We start from the raw sequence: 21476 nt of genomic DNA, 5'->3' as shown, positions 1-21476 counted from the left end.
GGATTGGTCCCAGCTGAAACCACTCGTGAGTGAGTGCTTGCACCGAGGTCAACAACACCAAGAGTTGCTTCCACTGTCAAAGCAGGAATGGCCATTTGAGTGCCAATGGCATGAGTAGCTGTATCTTTGACCACCTGTCTGGCAGGACAAATGTCTTCTCCAATTTGGTGTTGAAGAGAGCTCCTATGAACTGCAGGCGTTGCCTGGGCGAGGTCTCTGACTTTGAGACGTCGTTGCTCAACCAGCCCAACTATCGAAGCAACTTTTGAGTGAAATTGAGGTGTTTCACGAGAGTAGCTTGATCTGTGTGTGCCTGAATGCAGTTGTCTAAGTAGGCTTAGAATTTAATCCCCGACGGTGAAGGAACAGCATGATAGGTTTCGTAATCCTGGTGAAAAGCCACGGGGCCGAGGAAATTCAAAACGGTAGCACCCTCCACTGGTAGTGTAGGCTTTGGAATACAAACCGCAGTAATGGTCAGTGCTCCTGATGGATTGGTACGTGAAGATAGGCATCTTGCTGATCCAGACTGACCATGAAGTCCTCTGATCGAATGATTTTATGCAGCAGCACAACAGAGATCATGCGGAAATGAAGCAGCTGCTCAAGGTACCACTCATTGAAAATCTTCAGATTGAAAATCATAAGCATCTTGCAGCTGTCTTTCTTTGGGTCCAGGAAAATCCGTCAGCGTACTTTCTGTGCACAGGCATCATTGTGGTGGGAGGTGTCACCAGCAACAGAAGCTTGTAGCCTACTGTGAGAAGCTGTGTGACGAAGGGGTCTCCCAGTAGAGTCCAATTCTCTGCAAAAAAGACCAAGTCTTCCGCCCGTTTGGAGACTTGAATAGTGGGGTGGCTGGAGGAGGAAGGTTGCAGTCGTATAGAAGCCGGGGAAAGTCATTTAGTAGCGGTGTCTCCGGCATCACTGGTTTGTGTGAACGATACTGGTGGTCAAGGGTTTACGTCCTCTCTGTCCATAAACTCCAAGCCTTTTGTCGTGAAGAGAGCCTCTTTTGGAGTTCATCACTTGCTGTAAGTCATGCTGGACTCAGGACAATGTCTCTATTTAACCTGCCGTTGTTCCTCAATTTGCTGGTGCTGGAGCTTAAGGAGATCAACCAATATTTGTAATTGCATCTCCTTGGTGACATCCTGGGTAATTGACTGGATGTTCTTAGCATAAAAAGGGTGCTGACCAAGGCTGTTGGTATAACCTCACTTTAAAGTGGTTCTCCCACTGATAGGACCGTAGAATCCCCAGGCGACGCAAGGTTGTGACAGATCCCAGATAATGTGACTTTAAGTCCACGACTCCTTGAAATTTGTGGTGGATAAGGACTACTGCTCCCCTAACCTGGGCTTCCTCTGAAGAACTGGTCTGTGCAACAGTGGTAGCTATTGCCCATGTAGCTGAGAGGATTGTAGACAGGAGAGGTAACGTGTGTAGAGTCCAGGGCCTAGATTTTCAAAACGATCTTAGCTAAGATAAATCTTAACTACTTACGTTCAAAGACAAGATATCTTAAGGTTAAGATAAGATTGGTTTTCAAAACTATCGTAAACCTGTCGTTCAGAGCTACGATACCTGTTGTAACTCTGATAGAGAACTCATTTGTGTTGGAGATAGAAAAGCGGGGGTTTTCCCAATGACGTCATGGGGATTTCCCAGCAGCTGACAATAACCACAACATGGAGAAGTGACACAGAATTCACGATCACATGGTCAGTTCACACTGTTTAACACGCAACTATTTGAGTGAAATTCAGTACAATACTGCATATGTAGGATGTTTTGTTCTTATGATAATAGATGCCATGACTACCCGAACACAAATAGCACTTGTGTGCTATGCAATGATATTTTTCAAACCCAATAAATGTTATAATCAATAAGTGTAGTGTTACCACACTATAAGTATTAGAACTGAAATAATGTGCGACGACGGCTGATCTCACTTGGGAAGGTATACTAAGTGGTCAAGCTGAGGTCAAGTCGTACAGATTGATTGGTGCGTGACCCAGACGGACAAGTAATGACCATGGTGATGGAATAGGGATGAGTTGGGGTGAGGTGTTTTTTGAAGTTGGAAACTTTGTACTGAGGTGTTTCCACACCAGGTTGGAAGAAGGAAGAGAGATGCATTATGTGAGATAGGATAAATTTGAAAATTCAGCTTTTGCATTTAACAGCATTACAAGGTTTTTACTGAATCCACCCAAGCCCAACTAAAGTGTTCCTATGGCAGTGTCAGCTCACCCATCCATATCAGTGTCCAGGCGCTGGAAAGTGGCACGAAGCTGGTCCTTCTCCGTGTCGGGCACAGACTCCACCAACTCAGCACCCTGACACACAAATAATACAATTAACAACCCCAGTTATTATCCCGAAAGTTGGATGATTTCTTATTTTCACATTATTGTCACATCTCAGAGACACATACACTGCTCTAATATATGGTCAAATGTACTGAAATCCACATCAAAGGGCTGGAAAATGGTTCAGTTGTAAATAAAAAAAAAAAGATATATATTTGGGGACTTGACAAGCAGTTGATCATTTAAACAGATGTTTCCTTTCACTTGTTACATTTATGGTAAATGTAAAATATATCTTAAAATTAAAAATCAATACTAACTAATGATTGACATTCATTAGTTGATGAAATACCGCATGTACCAGAAGAATACACCCACCCATCCTGTTCATCAATAAAAACATTGAATGTGGCTGTATAAAATCATCCCCAGTGTCCTCACTTTTAGAAAATTCTGAAGAAGAAAACACTCATCTGAGGTAACCTAACTTAAGGTAGAGAAGAATGAACTGGGACATTCACCTTGAGTGGGTGAGGAGTGGTAGGTTTGACTGGGCTGACACTCTGCCCATCCCCTCCTGCTGGCAGCCCGCTGGTCACCGTCAGAGCTGCTGTAGTAGGGGGAGGAGCTTCAGGACTGACAGCTTCTGGCCTCAGGTCAGTGTGGTCAATCTCCATGTCACTGTCTGGGCTGGAAGGGAGTTACACAAGCTTTCATTACACTGGAAACATTACACAGTTTTATTACATGTGAACCATCATGGATGAGAAACTTCAATATCATTACATTTGAACGAAAAACATTGGAACGTATCAATAAATCAATTCATAAGGCTTAAAAAAATATAGTCCTGGTTCTCAGGCACCGCCTCATCATCACAAAGTCTGCCTCATGTTTTGTTTTTGTTTCCATTTTCAAAAAATAAAACGAATCCTTAAATATTCTGCGTCATGAACTCATGACCCCAGCAGTGACATGCTACATTACTTAAAAACAATGTGATCCAATATAGCACGCAGTTACCTCCCTTTACATGTGCACTGCTTTACTGCGCATCTCTTGTTATGGTCATGGCGGCAATGAGAGTTTGCTTGTTTTGCCATTTGTAAATTTGGTCAATGAAAACATGTAATTTACAATAAAACATCACTAGACAGGATTATTTACAAATTCAGTGTCAATGGTGTTTGTGTACTGTATGCCAGACAATGTTTCATAGCAGAGACTTAGATTACATGTGTTGTTATCGTGAAAGATAAACTGGAAATAGCAATCAGCTGATCACACATTTTCTCCTTGATCCATGGGTGATTTAGTTTTAAAATACTAAATGTCATGGCAAATATCATAACTGAAAAGAAATGTCCTAGGAATTGATGGGAAGACAGAAGATTTTGTATTTCTAACGACAAGGCGTTTCAAGGCGAGTTCATAATGAGTTGATGTGATCAACCAATCATATCGTACACGACTTTGCTTAAATTAATCTAAACAAAATCGAATGAAATCTTGGAGAAAACTAATATAAAGCATTACAAATGAAAGTCCAGATACACACAAAGGACACTTTTATAGCCAGACAGTGTAATAATAGGACTAACTTGCGTACTTCAGTACAGATTTGTTGACACATTTCTTCCAGAATGGTATGCTCACAATAACCTGTTGTAACGCATTGTAATAATATTAAAGCTCATTGTATGGTATGCATGTATTATGCACACACTGTAGTCATAAGGTTGTCAACTATTTGTTGCTCATCAAGGAATACATTTATGTTGGGAGGCCCTTTCCCAGGTTGATCCTGCACAACAGTTTATTTGGTAACATACTAGGTTGAACAACAACAATAACAACAACAAAAAGCCGCCCACTCACACTATTTTTTCAATAGCCATTGCCTGACCAATTTTTATTATTTGTTTAGGCCTAATGTATTTGAAAGATATTTCAAGTGATTATTATCGAAAAATACTCTCTATAAAACAATAATTCATTCTCAAAAGCCCATTCTTTTCACCAGTGTTACAAAAGCCACTACATCCCGACCCTTGCTGGCATGCAGTATGTTTTAATCTCACATTCTAGATTTGTCATCTTCTATGTGTGGCACTGTCACCTCCACTCTGTCTTGACCTTCCAAGCTGTAAGAAATTCATCATCATCATCATTATCAGCAGCAGCATAATCATCATTATTGGAATACATCATCATCTAAATACCCAAACATACCATCAAGTTCTGGGTGTAACAACAAGCATATGTTTAGTTGCATGCATTAAGTAGATTAGTTTGCGTGCTTACAGGCTGCATTTGAACCAAATACACCACCAGGCAACATATTTCTGCAGGCGTCAAAGTGACCAGGTATTCTGTGCTGTACTGGAGATAACTGGCTGCCACGCTGTCACCTCCAACAGTGTGTGTGAGGTGGTGCTATACTTACATCCTGCGGTTCTGGTCGGCCACCCAGGCTGCCGGGCTGCGGTTGAGGGAGTTGGCTTCCACGGAGGGCAAGACGCTGTGGCGTGGCCTGAGGCTGGGGTGAGACTCATCTCGCATTGCTACAATGAATGTGGGAGGGTCCTGTGACAATCTGACAGAACCCAAGACACACAGCACACCTTTCTATTCAGATATATGGGCAGCCATTCAGTCAAAAAATACAAAGTTGAAAAAAAGGACAAAAGCACGCAATTAAGGCCAAATATTACGAATAAAGAACTAAATGTTACTACTAAAGGTCAAAATACAATATTATTAGTCAAATGTTACGAAAAGATCTCATAAGAAAAGAAAGAACAATGTGTACGAAAGAACGTCAGTGAGCACGAAAGGACGTTTTCAATAAAGATCGTCAGTGAGCAGGAAAGGACGTTGACCATAAAGAACGCCAGATGGCGCTGCAATTTGTAAAACATTCCGAGTTTAATCGGCTTGTTCCGCCCTGTATATGATAACTGCATGCCGAGGTGCACAATGTATTTCGTCATTCCTTGTACACTCACCGTCTGACGTCACACATATATATATACATGTGTTTATAATGTATAATGTACACATTGTGTATAAACATGTTGCGTTAAGCTTTGCACCGCTTAAGGGCCTTTTCATAAGTACAGTATACTGTGTAATCCAACATCTGCCTAACTTTGGTACATGTATTTTGTATACAACCTTAAAAAAGCACTCACTTAACGCTAAACTAGGATTCATCTACAGTGATCCAATAACTGTTCAAGCTTGGTGCAACACGAGGGTGCTATGATGCCGAGTTTTGTTTCAGACGCACATTTTCATCTGAAAAGTGAACGTTGTACGAGAGTTTGTTTTATTTAACAGCTTTTCGGAAACTGTGTGCGAACAAAATGCTGCCTAATATCTGAGCAACAAATATATATACCAAATGGATTTGTATGCATATGTATAACTTACACATTCGTTAGGAAAAATAGCTAAAAAATAAAGAAAATCGAGTTTCATCTATGACACCAGCTTTCATTTTCAAACCATATTTATTTCGCTTGTTTACATCCACATTTATGTATGACATCAGACGGTGAGTGCACGAGGAATGACGTAATACATTGTGCACCTCGGCATGCAGTTATATACAGGGCGGAACAAGCCGATTAAACTCGGAATGTTTTACAAATTGCAGCGCCATCTGGCGTTCTTTATTGTCAACGTCCTTTCGTGCTCACGGACGTTCTTTATTGAAAACGTCCTTTAGTGCTCACTGACGTTCTTTATTAAAAACGTCCTTTTGTGCTCACTGACGATCTTTATTGAAAACGTCCTTTCGTGCTCACTGACGTTCTTTCGTACACATTGTTCTTTCTTTTCTTATGACGTCTTTTCGTTACATTTGACTATTAATATTGTATTTTGCCCTTTAGTAGTAACATTTAGTTGTTAATTGCATACTTTTGTCCTTTAATCAACTTTGTATTTTTTGACCGAATGGCCACCCATACAGATATTTCAATGTATTTTTTATCAGTTAATCTTCACTCATATTTGTCAGTACATTGTAAGTGGCATAACTCCATCAGCAGCAGTCACAGGATGGTTATTAATCATGTCAAACAAGTGGACCATGTGCTCCTGGTGCAACTTGTCCCTCACACTGTGGCAGACCGACAATGACTGAAGGCAAGTGTTTCTGACTGGACATAAGTAATTTCTTTTATATGATATTCTCACATAATAAAATAACTCAGCATATCTGCAGCAAAAAGCACAGACATGTAGAATTTACATCATCTAAATTAAGTTGCATTGTTGCCACGGTGAACCTGATGTTAATCCACGGCATGCATTATATACCGTCACCTGGTCAGTTAGTAGTCATTTCCTCATGCAAGGCATTAGTCAGGGCTGTCATGCAATAGGTCTCTGCTATATACTCTCAACACCATTAATCATAAAAGCATTATTTCATCTATAATCTATGAAATTACAAATATTAATAATTATCATATGAAGCTCCTTAAAGGGGTTTTGGCTAGGAATCAAACTGATTAAAGTGAGGCAGGGAACGTGTCCATACTTAGGGGAAGTAACCCAGTTCTGCATGAGCGTGTAGGTTTCCTTAAAACCTTGACATTTGGAACGCAAAATATTTTCAGAATGTGATCTGGATTAAAAAGCTCAAGTATTAACTTGACAGAGAGCAGAGAAGAAGGAGGACATGCATTTACACATCTAGACCTGAGAAAGTTGGCGTACTACGCGGCAAACTTAGACGTGCTTGTAAGTTTGTAACTGTTCGTTTCTCTCTGGAGAGTAAAACAGGGGAATCGTCTCTATCATCTGTAGCAAGAAACATCCTAGTCAGCAAACATGAGCTGGTAGAGGCTGTTCTACATGGACACCCTCCTGACACAACGGGGTATGTATGTATACAGATTGGGATACTGCTACATGTACCCACATTGAATACAAAAACTTAGCTATTTCCTCTATCTAAACTTTTTTGTAATCTGTGATGCCTTGTACAGTGGACATGATACATGAACCACTGTTTGCCTTCCATGTCCTATACAGTTATCACACTCCCCAGTCCTGTAGAATACCTGTCTCTCATCCTGATGAAGCTAAGCAACTATGAGTTTTTTCAGTGTCAGAGTGAGCTGCTTGGAATATTATTCCAGTCATATCTAGCAATGTCAGCTTAATGTGGGACTGACAAGCCTAGAAACATAATTGGGGTCATGTTTCCGGTATGCCCAAGGGGTAGGTCAGTTAGGTTTCACCACTTAAAACCAGCTTCTGGCTTGCTGCTCAATGGCACCACCTATAAAACTCATTATGTCTGTATGGCAAATGTGCTGTTTTGTCTCCATGTAAGAAGTAGGAACAGCACAGGAGACCTAACCTAAGACATTAGTCTTTATGTACCATACCTGCATGAATGTATGTGCTGTAGTACTACTAAAACAGGACCATGTATGGATCAAGGACACATGACACACAACCTGTGTTTATCAATGCCTGGGGACCCTTGAGTCCAGTGAGATGATAAACAAACACAAGCCAGTGCTGACTACATTTCTAAGTGCACAATAAAAGCCAACTGTTGTTTGATGTTTGACAAGTAGACGAGACTGAGATACGGAGACTGGTATGACGTTTCTTGTTAAGTTAACTTTGTGTTTCATTACTAAAGGCTCTTGACAAATGGAATGTTATATCAAGTACAGTCAATCATGAGGCAATAGGAACCTCTCCAACAGTCCGAAGACACAAAATCTCATGAGCCTTGTGTACTGTACAAAGTGCTTAATGTATATCTCAGTAATATGCTGTCTAGAAATAAAATGGCCTATAAATTTAGTAAAACCCTGACCACGGCCTCTATTTAAGCTTGGTAACTGTCCTCGTTTCTTCAGTTTACTTGGAGAGTTGAAGATTGACGCCTGCGAAGGGAGACGCTGGGAGAGAAAGTCGGGGTTCATCCTGATTGGCTGCTGCATAAGTGCTGGCGCTGATGCTGAAACTGAAGCATAATCAAGTGGTATACATATATATTACTATATTACCTTGAATTAAACACTTTTTGATAAAGTGGAAAATCTCCTCGGCAAGCCTCAGAGTGTTTCCACTTTTATCAACTCGTGTTGATATATTTGATATCAGAAGACACTCGGGTGAGATTCTTTATATCTCCAACAAGTATGTAATGAAACTTGATCTATCACATCACACAGGCCAATGATTTAAGATATTGGAGATATTGGAGATAAATGGACATGATCAACAACACTCAGAGATTGTGAGGAGTTTTGAGATGAAGTATTTTGTAAGAAGAATAGGAACTCAATAATACATATAGAATCTTTCACCAGGACCAAGTACGAGGTATTGGCATAGATCTATATTAGACTTAGCTAATTATTATGCAGTTTCATGCTTGCAAACGGTTTGGGGGTTTAAAATGATCTGCATCAAATAATTGCTGTATTGGGCCAGTGTGGCAGATACCCTATTCATGTATATGCTTTGACCAGATGGGGGTAATATTGGCTGAACATACTAAAGATGCCAGACTTCCGTTTACCAAGGAAGTGCTACAGTATGTTTTCGCAAAATATGAAAACAACCCTCACGAAATTCAGTTGTCATACTTTGTAAATTGAGAATGGATGTCATTATAATATTCCAAGAAATTTACGAAAATGCAAACTTTGTAAATTAGACGGTGTTGAAACTGAGTACCACTTCCTGCTTATTTGTCCATCGTATCTCAAAGCAAAGTTCTATTGTCATTCTAACGTTCATAAATTGAATATGCTTCTGTCATCACCAGTTACATATATTATTACAAATCTAGCAAAATATCTAAATTATGCAAATGAAGTAAGAAATGCAAAACTGAATGTCTAAAACCTGTCTGTACTCAACTTTTGTACACAAAGGCCTGTGTCCTATATGTATCAGAAATAAAATGATTGATATTAGACTTGCCTCCAAAGAGTCCAATACCAGTTGTTCTTAGAGACAGCTTCGATGTCAGGACCACAATGTTCAACAATTACCATGTCAAAGACATGGTGGTACGTGGTGCATGAGTCTTATCATGTTAATAGTGGAAAATGAATGGACAGGACTTGTTTCTTAAATGTGCAATATGTCAAAAGAATATTTAAGACTGTCAGGCTACAAAACAACATATTTCAGAATATTTTGAGAACCGCTCTACTTTAATGTGTGAAGGCTAGCTACCTAGTTTCTTTCAGCTAAGATCTCTTTAAACTAAGATTGAGTAGAATTCTGTCACAAAAGCATTGAAACTTCTAAGCTGATACTGGACTATTGTAATGGCTCCTTCAACACCACTGCAATATTGATAGATCTTTTGCAGTAGTGTTCAATAGTTTGACATTTAGTCCCATTATAGTGCTCCACACAGAACTCCTTGTAACAGTCCACAAGTTTAACATGTCTGCCCAATCCCAGACTCAGCATCTCTGCTCAGTAGTTGTTGAGAGAAGGAGGGATTCACTGATTGTCAGCCATAAAATCATGAAGGTTTTCCGAAGCCAGTGCTGACTACATTTCTAAGTGCACAATAAAAGCCAACTGTTGTTGACAAGTAGTAGTATAGGTAATGGGGGTTCTGGACCACTTCCACTGGAGCCAGATTCATATACCTATACCATCACTACAGAGGGAATTTTTTATGCCAAAATGATTATGCGATTCAACGATAATCATAAGATTCAGCTGAATTGACTCTAGCTCACCACCACCTGGAGCCAATGACATAAATTTTTATAGGTAATGGAGGTTCTGGACCACTTCCACTGGAGCCAGATTCATATACCTATACTGCTACTACAGGTGGCATTTTTTATGCCAAAATGATTATGCCATTCAACGATAGTCATGAGTTGTATTAAACGAAACATCAATATCAATTAATAATGAATAAAATTTACTATAGCCCACGAAGATATTGGAAAGGTATAGGAGCAATAAAAAAATTAGCCACCGCGGCTAAGGTATCTAAAGATGTAGCCAAGGATTGGTTAAAGAAACAAGCGTTGTGGCAAATATATTTACCGGCACCGCGGTATATACCGAGGAAGAAGTTTGATATTTTTACAACGAATGAAGTTCATGAGTTGTTTCTTCCCCACGATAAGGTAAAACGCAAAACGTATAAATATGCTTTAAAGGTAGTGGATGTGGCTAGTCGATACAAAGAGGCTGAGCCATTAACCTTGAAAGATTCAACAGAAGTAGCTAATGCACTGAGCCGCATATATAAACGCGGACCACTAAAATGGCCAAAGCTATTTCAAGTAGATCCCGGTCGCGAGTTTATGGGATCGGTAACTAAACTGTTAACAAAGCACGATGTCGAAATCGTCCGTGGTGAAAGAGAGGCCCACCGCAGTCAAGCTATCGTCGAAAGATTTAACCGGACATTAGCGGAACGTTTGTTTGGCTATCAGTATGGGGTAGAAATGAAATCCGAGCGATTGAGATCAACCGAATGGGTGACACGATTTTCAGCCGTTGTATCAGTGCTGAATAATGAAGTAACAAGATTTATCGGGAAGAAACCATCCGATGCGATTAAAATGAAATCCGTGACTTCCGAATCTTCAGCACCGAGGAGAGGCAAAGAACGAAAACTTCCGGATAGAGTAAGGGTAAGATATTTATACCAGCCCGGTGAACTCGAAGGAGGCCTACGTTGCGCAACCGATCCCATATGGTCCCTTAAGACGCATAACATTAGTCGATTGGTTACGAAAGAAGGAGAGCCTATTCTTTATTATCTTCAAGATGGACCGAGTAGGGCATTTGTACGAGAAGAATTGTTCATAGTTCCCGACGGTACAGTATTACCACCATAACCATAAGCATAGGTAGTTACACCATCAATATCAATCCATCTCTTTGTATCTAAGGGGGATAATGATGTCTTGTTTATTCTTAATCCATATATCCTATGATTGTAACTTCTTAAAGAGTTCATCTCGTGTTTGAACGTTCTACCGTTGAATAATGCTTCTTTATACTGTTCGTGTTTGATATGCTTTTTTACAACATACTTCTTAACACCCTTGGCTTTTCTTATCTCTCCATTATCAGACTTCTTTATAGAATACATCTTAGGTCTTAATCCTACATACTCCGCTATAGGAGTCCCAGCACATTCATCCTTCATCTTACCTAACACCTTTTTATTTACTACGCTGTGCAGTGGATTTTCTTTTGGGTAATCGCTCGTGTCGTACATATCTATTTTTTCTGCCATATCTTTATACACATCCTCGGTTTGTATTTCCATCAACAAAGAATCTGTGTCGGTATATAACACCTCGCATCTATCACTGTATTGCTTCTTAAGTTTGTTGTAATAAAAGTCATACATTAAGTGTTTTGACAAGTCGAGAATACTCATACCGACGTACACCGGTCTGTTGAATTTTATATTACTCTTCTGCAAGTCATTATCGAATATCTTGCTTCTGTTAAAAGCCGGACTGGCTATGAGTTTCCTGAGTCTTTCTTCCTCATTAGATCTGACTAATGTAACATCAACACGCTTCCTTAGATTCTCCATAGTTTTACCAAATACCGAGTTATTCATGAGCTTATACAGATTCTTTTCAAAATCGCTGGTAGCTATCTTTCTTAAATCTGTGTTCAACTTTATATAGGGCTCCATCCAAGGGCTTTGATCAAACTTTAGAACTCTGTGTATTTTCTTAAGTTTCATACCTAACGATAGATACAACTGGAGATTTCTGTAGTGAACTATATATTTTGTCTTATCCATCAAATTTGGTACGAGTTTTTCTACTTCCAAGTCAACTTCTAGTATGTACCCTTTATTCTCATCATTATTATTCACATTGATATTATTGACATCATCCACCCACTCAAAACCACCCGTGGGTAAAGGTTGACTCATAGCCCATCCGTACAAATTGTAAGCGTCGAGATATAATATGTGCGTGTCGGGTTTACTCGGATCGTATCCTTCCACTAATTTATTATTAGCCTTAGAATACCTTTTCGCCGCCATTGATATACCCCCTCTTAATCCTTTCTCAATAAACAAGTGCATATCGTAATCTGTGAGTAGTTTTAGTTCTATGCCGGTCTTCTTCAACAATGGATCCCACGATAGTCCGGGGCTGGAATAGTACCATGCCAGGTCCAAGCCGTATTGTTTTAAACACGTCTTTCTAAATATCTCGAATATATCGGCGAGTAACAGTACATCGGTTTTTAAGTACAGATCGTGATAATCGCCTAAATTCTTACAACCTAATTTATCCCAGACCGTCAGAGCGTGTTCATAATCGGCATCTGTTATTTTAGATTCCGTTAAGTTACTATAGAATGATTCGAGGGGTGGTAATTCAGTTTCATCGAATCTAGACCAATCATCCATATATTCGTAAGGATATACACCTTTTCTCAGCAACAAATGACGAGTTATCTTATCTGTATATTGATTTGTTATCGCGAAGTCATCGGGATTGTTCGCATTAGCTAAATTGTCCAGGGAAGATAACAGAAACTGTACGGAGTCTATGAATCTAAGCCCATTACTTTGATTTATTCTAGATTTCCCATCCTTGTCCCTATAATGTATAGCTTTAGTCAACGAGAACGATATGTATTTTTCCATATTGTTAGGAATGCACGTGAAACCGCCGTCGGTCTTTGAGATAGCTTGCATAATGAGATGTGAATCGTATCCCCTAAGGTTATGAAACACAACGGGGATGGGTATTGTTTGAGAATTCATTTTTAGTTTCAAGTTACACTCGTTATGAGCGGCTCCCCGATAGTTACCCGTGACGTGGCAATGATCTCTTACGGAATCCCCATCCAGGGGTTTGATACAAACATGACAACTCGTTGACTTCTTATGAGCCCTCCAATTATCCCTCGTCATACACATGGGTTTCTTACACGATAATTTTTCCCTGATTATTCTCTCTTCATTTTGTAGATATTCTAGGAACTTTCCCGCTGCATCGGGACCTCTGTAAATCACGGGAGTGTTTGTTTTCCCATCATACCTTACAACTATATATCCAAACCCACAAGGAATATGTTCTTGAGTTTTGTACGTAAAACTACTACCTTGATTATTATCTTGGTTGGTATTTTCTATGGGCTTGATAAGCCCTTCGAAGTCGGCGTAAATTACGTACGGTACGGGCATTTGATTACAATAATGTTCAAATTTTAATATATTTTTTCCCTCTTTAAGCATATCGATCCTGATAGCGGTCTGTCCAACACCTCTACAGTCTTCTTTATGCTCTTCTAATAGATCTTGTCTGCTGTACCCATGTAGGCATCTTTCGCAGAAATATTTCTTTTCCTTATGTTTTGTTTGATCGTATAGCACCCTGTTTAAACTCTTTATCCAAGTATAATGATATTTTCCATCTTTTTCGATCAAAAATGAATTGATTCTAGGAATATGTTGCGGAGCGGAGCTTATCCTGTGTACAACAATTCCTTTAGAATGTCCGAAAACATTTATAGCTAAATTATTTTGCTTTTCCACCTTATCAATTTGTGATATTGGTGTAGGTTCGTCTATACCATCGAAGTTGAGTTCATCGTTTTGGGGATAGCTAGAAGGTCTATCCGGGTGCTTGTCTACGGGGAACAATGCAGATCTTATCATCATTCTTAAACAGTCATCTGATTTATTGTTTACGTTAATTATGGCTTTTTGTCTTCTTATAATACGGGGGTAAATCTATATAAGATCCACCTTGGAAGGGCATATAATTTGCTATATCTAAATATAAACTATCGATTCTATCCACACCCCAACCCGAACCTCTATTAGTCCAGCGTTCTAAAGTTTCCTGTATCCTCTGAATTGATGTATCCAATGATGCGTTTATAGTATCAGATTCGGTTATAACTTCTTGATTGCTACGGAAATATGGTTTGGTATATTCAACGCTATCGTCTGTGTTACTTTTTACTCAATAACATGTTAGTCGTCAGCTGGTATTTCATACTATGTAAATCATCTAACTCCTCGTTAATTTTACTGGATATGATGGGTTTAATATCGTTAACATCCATGTTGGAATTAATATCCATCTTCCAACCTCTTAGATATTTACCAACGCCGGCGGATATGGGTACAAATATTAATTCTTGTTGTTGTTGATTATTATCATTATTATCAACATCATCATTATCATCATTATTATCTAGTAAAGCGATCAATTCAGCTCTTCTCATTCGAGAATAACCTCTCAGCCCACTGTTTCTCGCTCGAGCTTTGAGTTCTCTAACAGTCTGGGGTTTGTTGTATTCCAAACAGAGTAAGGTAATCAATTCAGCTTTTCTCATACGAGAATATCCACGTAGACCACGTTGCTTTGCCATAGCCTTCAACTCTCTGACAAAAACCATTGTGGTTGAATGGTATATGCAAAATGAGACAAATGTCTAATTGGTTGTTTTCATACATCTAAATACGTATTCTCCCCAACCTATTCCTCTCATTGATGTTATCTCTCTTCCTAGTATATATAATCTGGTTCCTGACCCTATCAGCACCTTGTTTCTTACATAAACAAGAACGACATTTGACCCCTATCCCGCATTCAGAACACGTATAGTTTATGTGTCCGCGCCTGATGTAATAATTGTGTATGCCGCAGTAAATATCAACACAGCGTCGATTACATAGAGTCATCTTCCCCATGAGTGTAAATTTGCAATTATTCATGGTTATACATCTATCACATCATTTGTCTAAATGCAAATCACAGCTACACTAGTGAATAGCTGAAAATCAATACAGCAGATAACCCAATAATCACAAATGCGACCCCGCGGTTCTTTTGTTCCTCTGACGGTGTATAAAACTGACTCATTGTTGGTCTCGATATTGGGTCTAGTTTTTTCCCAAAAACGAGGAAGTATTCGTGCATGGCATATTCGACATCATTAAACGTTTTAATTGAATGTCCTTCCTTAAACAGTTGTTCATGAATAAAGTCTAATCTCTTAATTCTCTGCTGCGTATATTGTGACTGGGCTGCTTGGAGTTGTTCCATTGCTTCGTTATGTCGTTTACGCTCCTCTTCAACTTCTTTAGCTTTTGATTCCCTCATACTGGAAAATAAAATAATTACTCCCCGAAAAAGCTAGAGCATTAACAACAGCTCCACCGACCATCATCGCAATTGATGCCATAGTATATGAATATAAAATATTCAAATGTTTAATTACTTCATTATGTCTTCCTGGATAAGCCCTTGTTTGATGAGCATATCCTTCGTTGCCATAGCCAATCCAATATCCAGAACCATCATACCGATGTCAAAACAATTAAAATCTAGCTTGGGAGGTGTGGCTTTAGTAATCATTTTAGCCATACGAGCATAGCCAATGGCCAAGACGGTGACCACCACTGAATGATAAGTTGTGTTTACCAACATTTTACCGTCTGTAACTGGAGTAGTCATGCTTCTTATAGCATTATATGAGGACTAACCTCTAATTGAACTTGTTGTTGCATCGGGGGGTGAAGTTTTCTCTTCTCCGGTCTTATAAAAGAACCATACAGCCGCTATACCAGCAACTCCTACCAGTGCCCATGTTTTAATCGGATAAATATTTGAATTATTTATTAATTTCGCTTTCCTCGCCAGTCCTCCCTTCCTCCCAGCTGCTATTTTTTTTGGGTTCAACTCTGGGTTGTTTTTGTGTTTGTGGTTCCTCATTCACTGCCTCATTCACATGTTGTTCCGCAATCTGCTGTGGTTCCTCTTTCACAATCTGTTGTGGTGTCATCTGTTGTGATTGTGTTTCCGCAATCTCCATTTATATTATTAAGTGGGCACGTATGTTTAAATTGACAATACCTAGCCCTTATTAAAGCTGTGGTGAGTGGAGCTAAAAACATTCCGAATCTATGATAAAACTTACAGCTCAATGAGCTTATAGCGTGTTCGATGAATGGGTCTTTCTCTAGAGATTCGCATAAATACATGCGATGTTCTGCCAGGATAGGGAGAAACGTACTAGCTACGACTGTGTATAGTTGTAATATAGACAACCCTATCTTTTTAGTCATGGTAGCTCCCAGTCTAGACTCGTAACGCGCGTACAGTTTTTTAATCTCTTCGTCGGTCATGTTATCAATTTTTTCGATGGTATAATTTTCTCCCAAATATTGGGAACATTTTCCACCAGCTACCAAAGCCGCGAGTCTTTCTCTATGTTTATCTAAAGATTTATCTACATCAGGCTCAGATTCTTTGAGCATTTGTTTGATGAGTTCGTCGCATTCCATAATGTAATACCTTAGGAGATATTTAAGTCTAACATAATGGAATATGACATATCCAATAAAACCCGTAATAATGAACTGTTGCGAAAGAATGAGGATTTCGAACCACATTTTATGTCATATTAACCGCTAATGTTCAATTTTGCTATATTTTTGCTACATTTTGCTATCTTTTTGCTATATTTGCTACAGTTTTGCTACATTTTGCTAAGCATTGCATAAGCAGCTGGTTGATCGGTTTTTAATACGAGTTTACATTGCTTCGTTGCCGATAACAGTTTTCTGACTTTATCTCGTTCACCCTTGGTATAAATGACATCATTTTTGCGTAAACATTCCTCGAATGAATCTCTGTCTTTGCAATGAAACAGTTCTACCGATTTGGTCTGCTCTCTGAGATCTTTCAGGACAGAGTTGTATTTTTGAGTAAGTACCCAAACGCTATGTTGAGTATGCCGACCGGAGAATGCTAAATACTAAAGCATATCTTTCTTTTTTGTGAGTTCTTTACTCCCGCTGCAGTCGTCTATTACGAAAAGGGTTGAATCTCCTTTGTATTTTTCGTGACATACTCGGAGACAGTCTTGTAAACGATCGCCCGGATCGACTCTGTGTACCCCGTCATCATTCATTACCCAATCTCTCGATAGGTATGTTTTATTAATGCTTATAGTCGGGCACAGAATAATAATATGATCGAAAACGTCCCGATAATGACTTTGTAAAATATCTAGAATAAAAGCTGTTTTTCCACAGCCCGTTTGCCCGCATATGATAGCGCAGTGCGGATCTTTAGGTAAAAGATTATTAATAGATTGCTTGCACGAATCTCCCATTCTGTATATTAAGTTGCGCATCCATAATCACGTACAAATATATGTTTAATTTACCAGCTGATTCCTGGAGCTTCGTTATCTGTATGGTGGCAACCTCGCTAGAATTTTCTATTCTCCTCCAACTGCCGTGTAGTTGGTCATCGTCCGTTGTTCGCATGTCTAGCCATAGCGCGTACTTCGTGGTGAGGTATTCACCCATCGATACACTCCCGAGAGACAGATCTTTTACGACCGCGTTAACTTCCGGAGAACATTTCATAGAAGGAAGTTTTTTAATCTCATCCCACTGGTGATACGCTAGCAATCCTTGGCTATATAGTTCATTAGGAACGCCCTCGATAGTCAATTCTACTTTTGTAATCTTGGTATTGTAGAACTTCTCGGTATTTCTTTTAAACGCATCCGAGGGGTCCTCGAACAACATTAAAATACCTTTCAACGACCTCGTGGGGACGTTTAGATTGATTTTCCACATCATATCTTTTCTGTCCATCGTGATCTTTCGGTGTCGCAGCACGCGATCGTACAAAATGGCTAAACTTCCGGTATAATGGTTACGTATTTGTCTGGCTAATTCGGGATCCATAATCATATCGTACTCCAGCGAGATATTGTCAATGGAATAGCTAGCATCTTCAGCAGCTCTGATTACTCTACCGTAGTCATTAAAAGTGAGTTCGTATTCTAACCTATCGCCTAGTGATGCTTGATAAAAGGGCATGTGGGAATCTAGTAATTCAAAGTCTAGGGGAATATAGAATCGGTTACCTAATGCGTCGGCAACGGCCTTATCTTTTTCGTTGGTATCAACATCATTTTCAGCGCCCACGCGCAGTTTCAATGTGTTCTTATTACAAATACCTTGGTACTGTAAGTTTTCCCGCTCTTTATCCGTTCTCCAGAGATCCATGTAACAATAGTATACATCGCTATCGTCGATACTCAAAACCTCATTACCGCTAATTATAATCGCGATTTTCTTAACGATAGCACGACCTATGTTCTGAACGGGCTCCCTGTTAACGTCGGTAGAAGTCAAACTAATCGTAAATGCTAGTCGGATAGTTCCCGGAACTAACACATCATGTGCGCCTAGATTAGGAAAGCGAACCAGAAGCGTATGATTCTGATCGATGGTACTAGGGTTATTAGTTATAGTTACAGACTGACGAATTGCTTTGACCCCTAATGGATCTCGAAGTCTACGTTGTGGGTCCGTATTGTGAAGACATTGTTATATTGAAAACATGTACCCTATGTTTAATATAAAAATGGATGACTATGATCTAGATACCTTTGATAACCATGATAACCATAATACAACCGAAGATACTGATGAAACCAGCTTTAGTGGCACGAATCTTAACGATGAACTTTTAAAATCAACCGTCGATGCTTATTACGATAACTATAAAGATATTAGTCCTATTGTTCGTGACTATTCAAATTTTACGATAGATAGTAAAGGAATATTGCAACTGCATGGCGCTCCGGATATTGATCTTATGAATTCTCGTAATCGTAAACCCCTAGCCTTGTCTACGATAGCCGGTAAACACGGCACCGATTTTGTTCGTGATAAATTAGGTTTTGTAGACTACGGACGACCTCTCGCGAAGACTACTAAGGTTCTTAGGACTGTGCAGACTGAACTCCGTAACACAGATAATTTGGTGGCTTCCTCGATGGTGGCCTCAAACGGAATCGATGAAGCATTGGCCACCATTGATGATCCTCAGTTACAGGTATCACCATCCTTAGAGTTTAGTGTTAGGGATTTACGAGGTCTTGACAAGGCAATGCAAACAATTCGGGGAGAACTGATAAATAATATAGCCAAGCTATCCAAACTCGACAAGCATATAGCTTATGAGAAAACAAAACTTGACGAGGCGAACCTCGATGAGTTCAGTAGACGCAGCGTAGCGGAAAGATTGCGTAACTTAGAATATGAAAGATTGGCCCGCCTCGAAGCAGCTTCCACTAATGAAGAGGCACTTCGTTCACAAATCAGTAGAATTCGAGAAACTATCGATCGAGTCCTCAACGATGACACTACACTGGCCGATAAAATTAAAACATTGTTCAGAGAACAGGGAATAACAATTGCCAGTATTTTAACCGCGTTGGGATTTATTATATCGACTTTGACTCTCTCATTAACAGGTGGCAGTACAGGTGGTAGTACACCGCCCACACCGCCTAACGATAAAAACGGGATAAAAGAGTGGATAAAAAAGCATTTAAAAGCATTAGGTTCAGCACTGGGAAAGCTCGCTGAGAAAGCCGCGGACGCACTTCCCGGTATAATAGGGAGTGTTGTTTCCTGGCTATTGAATTTATTAGCTAAGACCACCACTTGGCTTAGTCAAAACTTGTGGGGGTTGATCGTAGCAATCGCAGGGCTCTTGTACGTATCCACTAAGAACTATTTAGCCAAATCAGTTCATTAACCAAATCATGAGTAAACCAACCGAGACTCCACCCACTACAAGCGCTGTTTTTTCATCGATATGTTGTTGATTTAGCCACAATATGCAGTGACACTTGTGCGTCAGTAGATATTTGTGAAACATGTGGTGTTTGTGGCTTGACTATTCCCTTTTCGCCCGTGATCATTTGCGTTATTAATTTAACGTTCATATCTGAATTTATACCTGGTTTTTGTTGATCGGTAGCGATAACAATTTTATTATTATAACCTATCACTTGACAGATCTTAAGTTCCATATTACTCGGAGACATGTATAGTCCCGGTGCATAAACGAAGTCCACTTTAGATTGAGCGTACTGTAATACATCGTGAAAACGCTTTATAGACGATGGTATGTCAACTGGTGAATAAGTGGCGTCCTCCACCTTTGAGACAAACTGTTTTTGCGCATCGAGCGCCGTACCAGAACCGATAATAGATGTTCGTGTTTGCGATTGCGCTCCGAGAATTGCCCATACATAAGTTCTTATCGATTCATTAACTCTTACAAATCCTGGGTTAGTAAAATTATTTTCCGTTTTATCATTAAGAAATTCATTCCAAGCGTCTGCGGTATCATTCATTTGTACAAATATTTTAACAATATAAATTAAACCACTCTTAAAACTCATAATATCCCCTCTCCAATCGTTACTATAAAGTTCCCAGCCTTTATACCAATCACCGGTTTTATGCCAATGATCATATATTCTTGCGTAAAGTTTGCTGGTACTATACAACTTACCAAAATTAACTGGAAGTTTATTAAGTTCTTTATATACATAATCGCTTTCTTCGACGGATATTTTTTCCTCTGTGTAAGGAACACCTAGACCATGGTTTGCTCCTTTAATACGCCAATCTTTACTCGTAGAAACGTTAAATTCCTGACAAATACGCTCATACGCGGACCTATCATAATTATTATTTGTGGAATTGCACGCTCGATCCTGCGGTAATGGAGCACTAATTTCTTTAAGTATACGTCTAATCTGATAGTACACGTGAAATGTTATAACAGACTTATTCAGTTCAAATCCTGGAGCATAAAGAGATACGCCACATCCCGTTGTGGCACACCATACGGCAAAGTTTAACTGATTCTGCCAAAATTGCATCGGATTGTGAAACCAATCGTGCACCATTTTATCGCCGTGACCCTGTACTTTTCAAAGATATCGGGGAATTTAACGAAAAATTCAGCACCAGAGGCAGTTACTATAATCGATTGATTAGTAATGTATCTCGATTTCATATTTAAGTTATGATATAGTATCATTGTATATTTAATATGTATGTTACACTCCCGGGAATAACAAATGGTCAGTCTATTGAACTGCTTCATACTATCGATAACTCGGATGGACAACTCGAAGTAGCCCTCTGTGACATAACGTATTACCAATATAAGTGCTATGAAAGATAATAATAAGATATTAATAATGGGTGACAAAGATAGAATTATTACTATACCTGATGGGTATTACAGCGTAAGCTCACTCAATGATGAAATTTTTAAGCCTATGGGAGCTAGT

The 21476-nt window shown here is 39.3% G+C and overlaps 1 protein-coding gene across 5 annotated transcripts in view; it reads right to left on the bottom strand.

Annotated features, from left to right (window-relative positions):
- Positions 1-21476, bottom strand: part of LOC139474389 (uncharacterized) — an 84838-nt gene that overhangs the window by 9759 nt on the left and 53603 nt on the right. For 2 of the 5 annotated variants that reach the window (XM_071257375.1, XM_071257380.1), the window contains 6 exons: positions 8170-8319; positions 7050-7133; positions 4765-4882; positions 4400-4462; positions 2840-3008; positions 2260-2345 (listed from right to left, as the gene is read on the bottom strand). In XM_071257375.1, coding sequence (XP_071113476.1) covers positions 2260-2345; positions 2840-3008; positions 4400-4462; positions 4765-4882; positions 7050-7133; positions 8170-8319 — 670 coding nt within the window. The remainder of the gene's footprint in view (positions 1-2259; positions 2346-2839; positions 3009-4399; positions 4463-4764; positions 4883-7049; positions 7134-8169; positions 8320-21476) is intronic. The other 3 variants (XM_071257376.1, XM_071257378.1, XM_071257379.1) reach the window with 3 other exon arrangements.

Source organism: Haliotis cracherodii, unplaced genomic scaffold (genome assembly GCF_022045235.1).
Source record: "Haliotis cracherodii isolate W230 unplaced genomic scaffold, xgHalCrac1.p SCAF_3, whole genome shotgun sequence".
In the NCBI taxonomy this organism is placed as follows: Eukaryota; Metazoa; Mollusca; class Gastropoda; order Lepetellida; family Haliotidae; genus Haliotis; species Haliotis cracherodii.
The sequence above is the reverse complement of the archived record's forward strand: the minus strand, read 5'-3'. Positions and strand labels throughout refer to the sequence as shown.